The sequence below is a fragment of the Monodon monoceros genome, unplaced genomic scaffold (genome assembly GCF_005190385.1).
Source record: "Monodon monoceros isolate NGI ecotype Baffin Bay Population unplaced genomic scaffold, NGI_Narwhal_1 Contig1488_ctg1, whole genome shotgun sequence".
NCBI lineage: Eukaryota > Metazoa > Chordata > Mammalia > Artiodactyla > Monodontidae > Monodon > Monodon monoceros.
This window is the reverse complement of record NW_021697344.1, coordinates 20627-30266: the sequence shown is the minus strand read 5'-3', so window position 1 is coordinate 30266 and position 9640 is coordinate 20627. Positions and strand designations below refer to the sequence as shown.

General features: G+C 53.2%; 1 protein-coding gene across 2 annotated transcripts; it reads right to left on the bottom strand.

The window, feature by feature from the left end:
* Positions 1 to 993: 993 nt before the first annotated feature.
* LOC114888027 (eomesodermin homolog) lies at positions 994 to 7101 on the bottom strand. Of its 2 annotated transcripts, none has more exons than XM_029210264.1 (6): positions 6226 to 7101; positions 5083 to 5237; positions 4319 to 4440; positions 3744 to 3902; positions 3591 to 3652; positions 994 to 2835 (listed from the first exon to the last, which is right to left on the bottom strand). In XM_029210264.1, the coding sequence occupies exons 1-6, from the start codon at positions 7098 to 7100 to the stop codon at positions 2097 to 2099; spliced, it is 2112 nt and encodes a 703-aa protein (XP_029066097.1). In that variant the 5' UTR covers position 7101; the 3' UTR covers positions 994 to 2096. The 2 variants fall into 2 exon arrangements, with proteins under 2 accessions (XP_029066097.1, XP_029066841.1); XM_029211008.1 differs by having other exon boundaries at positions 994 to 2778.
* Between the last annotated feature and the right edge of the window lie 2539 nt (positions 7102 to 9640).

The window sequence follows — 9640 nt, the reverse complement described above, 5'->3', positions numbered from 1 at the left end:
GGACTCGGAACCGGGAAGGGCGGTGGGAACTGGAAACCGCGGAGAAGCGAGGTGCGAGCTCTCGGCGGCCTTAATTGGGCGCAGAAGGGGAGGAGGGCCGGGGCGATCGCTCGCCTCCCAGAACTAATCCTCTTAGCAGCTGCATTTCCGCGCCACGCAGTTAGCAGTATGACACTCCCGGCCAGACCTTTACCCCGGGAGCGTCGGGAGGGGGCTGGAAAGGATTGCAAGCCGGGCCAGAAGCCGTCTGCAGATAAGCGCGGCGGGATGTCTGGCAGGGGGACAAAGGGCCCTTCGCCGCACTCCTTGGTTTAACTCTTCCGAGGGCCCAGGCCCCTCCCGCGGATTGAGAGCCGAAAAAGTGGAGCTAAAAGCTAGGCAACCGGTTCCCCGGCCGCTGCTCGCACAGCTGCGTTGCGCTCCCGCCGCATCCCCAGCGGCCCGGACCGCAGCTGCCCCCGCGGCGGCGCCCGGGGCTCCGGGAAGAAGGAAGCCGCAGGTGGCAGCGGGGGTGGGGGCGGCCCGCTCCCGCTTGGCCTCAGGGATCCGGAACTCGTGGGCGCCCAGAGGGCCGCGAGGGTGCCCAGGGAGCCCATGTGGATCCGGGGATGGGAGACCCCAAGGAGGTCTAGGAGAGGCCCGGACGCCAGGGGCTGGGGGTGGAGGTTTCCTAGGCCCATATCAAGCCTGCTGTGGGCAATCTTGCATCTCGGCAGCAAACCTCCTCCCCCTCCCCAGCTCCAATCCCCATTGTCCAGACTTCCCAGTGCGGTGAGGAAATAACCCCATTCATCTACAAGGAAAAAAGATAAACAAGAGCATCCCCACCCCCTCAACGAAGACACTGTCCACTTAAGAGATTCTAGTGGTGGGCGGGGGGAGTGGGTTGGTGGGACAGGGTTCCTGCTGGAGGAGGGTGGAGGAAGAAGCAAACTAAGATTTTTGAAACAAAGATGAAAACCCATAGTACAGAAGACAGGGCTATGCCTGTTCCCTTAATGAACCACATTTATTAAAAATGACTATGACTGTACATAAAAATCCAAGGTCTCTAGAAAGCCTATAGGAGCTGGGGCGTCAGGTTTCTGTTTCCTCACATCACCAAGTTGGGAAGTGGGGGTGGCGGAGGAAGAGGATGACATGGGGGTTTTCCTTAGCACGTTTCAAGTTAGTACAGTAGCTGAATACATTCTTAACTAAGAAGTAAACAGAATATTCCCATATGTTGTGGGGATGACGAAACTTCCCCTGCTCCTGCAGCTGTGGTCCGGTGAATTGCAAATTCTTTACAAAGCCAAAGCACCAATTTTACATAATCTCGTATACCTACGTAGACTATTTGTACAGTATTTTCCACATTATTCTACAGTGTATCTAAGCACACAACTGTACACTTTAAAATTCTCCATTTTTGTTTGTTTGTTTTCTGGTGCCCCCCTCCCTTGCTGTCTCCTAAGTCCTACAAGCCACCCAGGCACACAGCAGAGGCCTAGAACATGAGGCGATCCTGGACTAGGGCAAACATGGCTTGTTTCAAAAGCCTGGGAAGAATCAAAGTCAGGTCAAACCAGCACCTTCACAAAGTTCTTGCCTCCCAGGCCTAACATCTTTTGTCCCTAGCAGGAAGTTAACAGCAAAAGTCCCTTGTTGAAGGTTAAGGCCCACCCTTCTATTCCAGAAGCAAAACATCTTACCACTCTGGGCTTCTATTTGCTTACAGATTTACAAATAAAAATGAGAACCAAAGCTTTCAACACCTTTGATGGCACTAGGCACTCAATCTTCACAGCCCAGTTCTTTGAATGTCTAGTGTCTCCAATAAATAAATCCATAACTTTGAATCACCTTCAAATTTAAAAACACTTGAAAGTCCTCCATTAATTTTATTAAAAAAGAAAAAAATGCTAGGCTTGTTTCAGTTACCTGAAGCAATCAAAAAGCTTTGGCACCTTCTTTTAGAGAATTGCACAAAACGGGATGCATCAGGGTGGAAGGCAAACGTCTTTTTGGCAACCTAGACAAAGAAGACAACAAAAAAACACCACCAAGTCCATCGGCAAAAAGTTAGCTCATTTTGACGAGGTTAAAATGACTCTTTAGGGAGTCGTGTAAAAAGCGTAATACCCCCCCATGCCTTTTGAGCTGTCTTTACTGTGCTCTTCAGCATTGATATCCTCGCACTTCATGGAGGGAGAATTTTCATTGCTGGAGGAGCTAGGAGACAGCCGCCTTCGCTTACAAGCACTGGTGTACACCCCTGAGTCACTGGAGTCAAGAGACTTGATGGACGGGGGTGTCTCTATCCAAGAAGAGCTAATTTCTTCTTTGACTTTCTCTTTGGAGAGCTGATCTTCAGAGAACACAGGGGGGCTTGTTCTGGAGGTCCATGGGAGTCCAGCTGCCACCTTCCTTTGATAAGAACCTCTACCTCCCCACCCTGCCATTGCAGGGAAGGTGGGGTCGGGGTAATACCCCAGGGCATGGGATGTCTGGAGGGGCAAGGATTTAATACCATATGGGAGCAAGGTGCTGGAAGTATATTCAGACTCATAGGAACCGATGTCTAGTTTGTTGGTCCCAGGTTGCTGGACGGGTGTGACAAGCCATCGCTGGGGAGGGTTGGCCACCTCTTCGCTCTGTTGGGGTGAAAGGAGGCCGTTGGTCTGTGGCACGGTTCTCTCGCCATTATAATATCGGGCTTGAGGTAAAGTGTTGACAAAGGGCTCCGGGAAGAAGGACTGAATGCCGTACCGACCTCCAGGGACAATCTGATGGGATCTAGGAGAATCCGTGGGAGATGGAGTTAACCTGTCATTTTCGGAAGCGGTGTACATGCTACAATATAAAGAGAAACACTTAAAAAAAAACCCTAGTGTTGTCCCCAAACAATCTACCTCCCAGAAATGAAGAAGGCTCTAGAGCAGGAGTGCTGGTCTGTTGAGTGGAGGGGTGGAGATAGTAGGGATGCACTTGCCCATTTTAGCTGGACTTCGCTCATTGCGGCCAAATTTCCCACCACGAAAGAAAAAGCTTCCTCCCGGGCATTAAGCATTTAAACTGTAGAAAATCCATCTTTGCAAGTCCTAGAACTTGGAATAACTTGGAGCAACTCTCCCTTCAGTGGTAGGGAAGGAATGCTGGCCATGGTGGGTAGAAATCCCAGATTTAAAAGGCATCTGTGGGGCCTTGCTCTTTGATGTTGTGAAAATGACATCCTCTTAGTGTCAGGTTTTTCTTATGTAAAAAAATGAGAGGGAATAATAATCCCTGCTCCTGAGAGAATAAAAAAAACTGGGATCAAATGGAAAGGAAGGCATATAAATGCAGATTATGAAAATTTCAAATCTCCACTCAAATGTTAAAAAAAAAACTCCTCATTTTTAATCCCTTAACATTTCTTTAGAAATGAACAAAACCCTTCTGTGAAAATTCTAAAGCAAGATTAGTCAAGGCCAAAAATATGCAAAAATAAAAATAGGCAAAAATCCCAACCGTGAAAGCTCTTCCTAGAATATGGTCTCAAGAAAGTGTCTGATTCGATATGTCTTGTTCAAAGATGACCAGGCAAGGAAAAATAAAGGTGCACTTACGAGTCATAGTTGTCCCTGAAGCCTTTTGCAAAGGGGTTGTGATCAATCTTTAGTTGAGTTATCTAGACAAGGGAGAAAAAAACAGTCACTGAGTGTTTTCTGTCTCACGCTGGACTGAGCTTCAGGGATTCTTGGGGACCATGGGGCACTCACATCGGTGTTTTGGTAGGCAGTCACTGCAATGAACTGCGTTTCTGAGAAGATGAAGGTCTGAGTCTTGGAGGGCTCGTTCAAGTCCTCCACGCCGTCTTCTGTGACTTCAACGATGTGCAGTCGTGGTTGGTACTTGTGTAAAGACTGTAAGACTATCATCTGCGAAGGGTACAGAGAAAAGAGCTGCCGGATCGAAAAAGTAAAGTCGATTTTGACAAATTCTGTATTTTGGAATGCCACTCCTGCTTGCTCCCCAGCAACAGCTAACTTTCTATTGTCATTTTTGAAACTTAACACATAGCTGGGTATGTGTGTTTAAATAAACACTCTTGCCTCTTGGTTTCCTAAGTCGCCGAAAGTTTTCAGTATTTCTGCTCCTAACAGTTAACTCACTGTTACTGAATTCCAGTAGGAAAAATAATAAATAAATAAAAATGAGAAAGGTCAAAAAAAAAAAAGACCAGAAAGAGGCAAGCAACAGGTACCTGCAAATATTACAAATACAATGAAGAGTATGGAAACTCATTAGAAAAGAGATTCACAGACAGAAGACACCACCTCCTCTGTCACCCTACCTGGGTGTTGTTGTTATTTGCGCCTTTGTTATTGGTGAGTTTTAATTTCCCAAAGGAAATCTCCTGTCTCATCCAGTGGGAACCAGTATTAGGAGACTCTGGGTGAACATACATTTTGTTGCCTAAGAGAAAGTGAAACAAAACACAAAACCCAAGCATAAAGGGCTGTTTGCAAATGGAGGTAGGGGAGGGGTATTTACTACCTATGGGCAAGATTTAAGAGCTATATTTAGAACATGTCTCCCATCATTAGCAGTTTAAGAAGGCCAGTGGAGACCAACTAGACTCTACTGATTCCCCTCCCAGGGCCCCTGTGCTTCCAGCCTTCCTTGGACAAGGTAAAAATGGAACCAGTAGGCGATGCCTCTTGAAGGTTAACTTGGGGGCTTCTGAAGCTAGACAGGCAAGATCTGATGGAACGTGGTTGGATTTTTATGGTGAACTCAACCTTGGGGAGGCCTTTTCTCAAGTGAAGATTAGAATGCCAGATGCCCTTGCCACCTGGAGAGTTTACAGCAATTCCTTTCTCAAAGGTAGGGATGTGGAGGGAAGGGCTAGAGTAGGGTCATGGTTAAAATTCTATATACTAGTAGGCAAGAAGTCTGACTTAGCAATTCTCTCCCTTAATCAAACAATCAACACAAAGAAACTCCTAACACTTCCAGGCCCCGGATGTGGAGGGAGGGATTCGAGATTTAAATGTGTGGTGTCTTGAGTCGGGGGCTCCCGCCGATCCACCCTGCCCAGGCCCTTTCTCTCCTCACCCTGCATGTTATTGTCGGCTTTTCCGCAGGTCACCCATTTGCCCCCCTGGAAGCGCCAGTGGTTGGGGTCCGCCAGCACCACTTCTACGAACACGTTGTAGTGGGCGGTGGGATTGAGTCCATTTATGTTGAAACTCAAGAAAGGAAACATGCGTCTGTGCAAGGGAATAGAACCAGATTTAAATCGGAACGCCCGGGCACAGGCCCACGCTTAGACGACATTTAGAAGTCTGCAGACGAACAGAATACCGGTAGAAAAGTGGCCCTCACTACGTAAAATGTTCTTGAGTTGGCAACTCTCGGAACGTCTCTTTTCTGAAATAATTTGCCCCAATCCCTGCCCTTCTGCACCACTCACTCAAGTTCTTGACCCTTTCAGATGCTCATTTATTTTCTTCCACGATGTTTAAAAATCATTATTTTTTACATGTACAAGTGCCAGAGAACATTAAATTGTTCTCGTTAAAAAAAAAAATTAGTTCTACTGTTAAGGCTAAAAGTCCCCTTGGGACGTCCCTCTCCCAGCACCCACCCCTCACTTTCCCCAGAAGTAACCACTGCCCGCAGTGGGATGTGTATCCGAACTTTCTCAGGCCTGGGACCCCAGCCCCTTCTGACTCCAGAGTCCGGCCTAACCTACTACCCGGACCAGCCCCCGTTGCCGGCGCTCTGGTCCTCGCGCTCGTCCCCCGGATGCGCCCCGCGGAGACCCTGGCGCCTAAAACTGCGGGAGCCCATGTCCTGTGCTCAGAGAGGGTAGCCACCCCTGGAGCCTTCCCGCATCCGCGGCTCCTCGCCCGCCTTCAGGGACCGGCGTACCGCCGGCCGGGCGTACCTAGGACATCCAGCTTTGTGGACAAGCCCCAGTTTCCATTTCTGTCTCCTCCTCGTCAGTCCAGGTGAGGGTGACGAGAAGGAAGGGGGGAAGCAGCCGTAGCCTTAGCGCCCTGCACAAACCGCCGGTGCGCGGACGGGAGGGACATCGGACTGGAGATGCGGAGTCCCCACTGGCTGCGCACGGAAACTCACTCTCCCAGCCAAGAGCGGAGCGGGCGGGCGGCGGTCCCCCATTCCCGGCCACCCTCAGGACTACACAGGTCCTCTCTGCCCCCGCGCTTCGGGGCCCCTCCGCGCTGCGCTCACCTGCCCTGTTTCGTAATGATCATCTCGGTTTGATGGCGGTGGAATTTGAGCCACAGAGGCCGGTTGCACAGGTAGACGTGGGCGCGGAAGCCGGAGCCGGGAACCCCCAGGCCCCCCAGTCCTCCGCAGGAACCCGCGGCTGCTGCCCCGGAGTACGGCCCGTAGAGCGGAGCCCCCTGGCCGTACTGATAGGCGCCCGGGCCGCCTCCCCCGCCGCTGCCTCCCGTGCCGCCGCTCGCGCCTGCTCCCGGGCCGAACTGCGCCCTGCCGGGTGGGCACACGGCCGCGGGGAAGCCGCCGGGGGGCAGCATGGAGCCGTAGGGGTAGCGCGCCCCGTTGGGAGCCGGGTACACAGATCCGTGGGGCGCCCCGGCAGCCGCCTGGTACGGGAACAGCGAGCAGGGCGCGGCCAGCTCGGAGCCCTGAGGCCCGGGGGACTGGAGGTAGTAGCGCTCCGAGCTCAAGCTGTCCATGGAGTAGCGCGCGCTGGCGGCGGCGGCCGCGGCTGCGGCAGCGGCGGCGGCGGCTGAGGGCAGCTCCTCCTCCCCGCAGGGGGAGCCCTTGCGGCCGTCCGGGGGCCCCGGCTTGGCCACGGCCGCGGTGCCGGCAAAGGCGTCCCCGGCGTCGGCGTCACTGAGCATGGCCGCGGGGGCCCCCGCACCGGCGGCTGCGGGCTCCCCGCTCCCTGCCTCACACGAGAGGCTGCCCGAGAACTTCTTGGGCGCTTTGTCTAAGTCCAGCCTCTGAGGCGAGGGGGCCGCTCCCGGGAGGTGGCCGGCGCTCCCGCCGCCACCACCTCGCGCCCCCTCCAGCGGGTAGAAGTGCGCGCCAGGCAGGTTCACCGAGCTCACCAAGAGCTGCTCCCCTAACTGCATGCTTTGCAGAGCGCAGACGGCAGCTGGCTACTTCCTCTCCGGCCGCGGCCTGATTATAAAGGCAGGATGAGGGAGCCAGCGCCCTCTTCCGAGGGGAAGGTAACTTCCCCTTCCTCCTGTGCCGGGTTACCCACCTGGCGACACGCGGACCGCTAAGGCGCGCACTCGCGCGTCCCGAACCCAGCGCCCTTTCCACAAGGAAAGGGCACTGAATTTGAAGGCAGGAGGCGAAAACTGACCGAGAAGCCCTCTCCTTTTCCTTCCGCGTCCCTTCTGCCTCTCTGCACCTCCACCCTCCTCTCCCGCACACACGGGAAGAAGAGGTCTTAGCTCTCTCTCCCCATCCACCCACCAGCGCTACTAGCCTTTCTGCCTTTCTCGACTGAAAAGCTATCGGTCAAGTTGACCACTTGGAAAGTTGCAGGCTGTCATTGGCTGCTTTATATATGTGAGGCCAGGGAGGGGCTTCGCGGCCCCACAGCCTCGGGACCCTCCTATTGGCTGGTGGAGGTGACAGTAATTCAATTAGGCATTTACTAATTGGATCCAGTAGCCTGCGACTTTCTTTTCCTTTAGCTTGATTTTGTTTCTTTTTCTTTTCTTTTTTCTTTCTTTCTTTCTTTCTTTCTTTTTTTTTGAGACTCAGTCCTGCTGTGAGAATCAATCCTGGTGTCTGTATTTCGCTGGAATTTAGTGGAACAGGGTTTGAGGTCTCCGTAGCAGGGTCATCACAGCGCTCTGAGCCGGGGGATGCGAGGGCGGGAGCAGGTTCTAGAGGCCGGAGGTAGAAATGTTCTGCAAGCTGACGGCCTGCAGGGAGGCACCGGTCTCTGAGGGTGGGGATCTGGGACGACCTGGAGAGAGGCCCAAGGAAGTCTCTTCCCTCGTCGGGGGCTGTAACTTCAGGCACACTTTCTTCCCGATTGGAGAGGACTCTCTGGCCTTCGACAAGCAGGAACCACTTTTTGTTCGGCCCCACCCTTTTACTCAGTGGGAAGTGTTTGTGGAGAGGAACCCGGCGTTGGGGCTTTTGGGATTCCAGGGGTGGCGAGAGCACACTGCAGTCCTTGAGGACAGAAGCCGTCAGCTTATGAATCAGAAGCCCCGGTGGGGTGGGATACTGGGAACACCCTCATCCGCATGCCATCACGCCTGCTTTCAGGAGGCAATCACTTTTACTCCCCACAATTTAAAATCCACGCTCAGTTTCCCTGAATCTCGGATCCCACACCCTCCCATCTTCAGTTGGGCCTGACACCGAGAAACAAAGCAGCCTCGCGGCTAAGATTCCCTGTGCCTCTCCTCTGCAGCGCAACACAGAAGGTGGAATAATTAGTGAAATAATCAGTTTGATATGGAATTAAGCCCTTTTGCCCCAGCTGCCTGTTTCTCCACTGCGTTTTTGCAGACAGCAGAGCAAGATGATGCCGTCCTATTGTATTGTTTATTAATACCCGCACGTTTCGTTGCGGGTAAGAAGCCTGAGCATTTGCTGTTAATAAGCAATTACAGGCGCGGCTTGTAATCGCTCCGGGAGCGCGTTTTCCGGCTGAGAGGTCGGGACCCTGCTTCCCCAACCGAACGCGATCACACGGGAAACTCTTCACCCGCAACACGAGGCGGTCGCGGGATTCGTTGAGCGCGCACACGCCGGTGCAGAACGGCTCGAAGCTTTCCAACCTAGGTTCAAACCACAGCAGCATCGATACTGGCACGTCTGAGTTAGAGTGAAGCGGCTCTTAACGCACTCGGACGCGGTTACCAGGTCTTCGCGGTAGTGGAAACAGGGAGCGCGCGAAGGTTTTCAGGGTCAAGGCCCAGCCAGGGCGGGGGAGAGAGCAAGTTAGGCGAGTGGCCCGGGTGGGGGCCTCGCAGGTCCAGGCACAGCAGCCCAGGAGCAGATTCCTGGAACGCTGGCACGGAGCGCGCTCAGCCTAGCACTTCTCCCGTGTCGTCCCACCAGTTTAGTTCGGGTTCGGCTTGGCTCTCTGCTCTGATCACCCCACCGTCCACTCCCACCTCGTCGGCTTTAGATTTCTTTTGACTCAGGGAAGTCTTGGAGAATTGCATTTTTCAAGTACTCTGTGCTTTTCAAGACTTCAAGATATTCAACGTGGAGGTTCTGTGAGCGGGACTCACAAGATCAAGAGCAAGGAAAGAAAGGGCAGCTTGGCGGGGGAGCCCGGGCTAGGGGATCTTGTTACCACTCAGGGCTCTTCCACATTAGCCTTGACCTGAGCTGCAGGATGTTTGAGGAAAAAGTAGGAAGGAGATCAGATCTCACGTTTTTGGAGACAGATTGGCTGGGGTTAGATCGCAGTTTTGCGCCTGACCTCAGCAAGACAGCGGGCCTCGGTGTCCCGAATTGCTTTCGAGGAGGCCAGTGAAGCTCTGCGCGTGGCAAAGCGCCACTGCAGGCAACAGGCATCGCTCCGACCCACTCTGGCGCAAATAACGCGAGCCAGCTGTCCCCTGCGCCACATCAGAAAGGCTTGATTTTATTCCAGCCACAGAGCAAGCTCTTGAAAACGCGTGGGTTC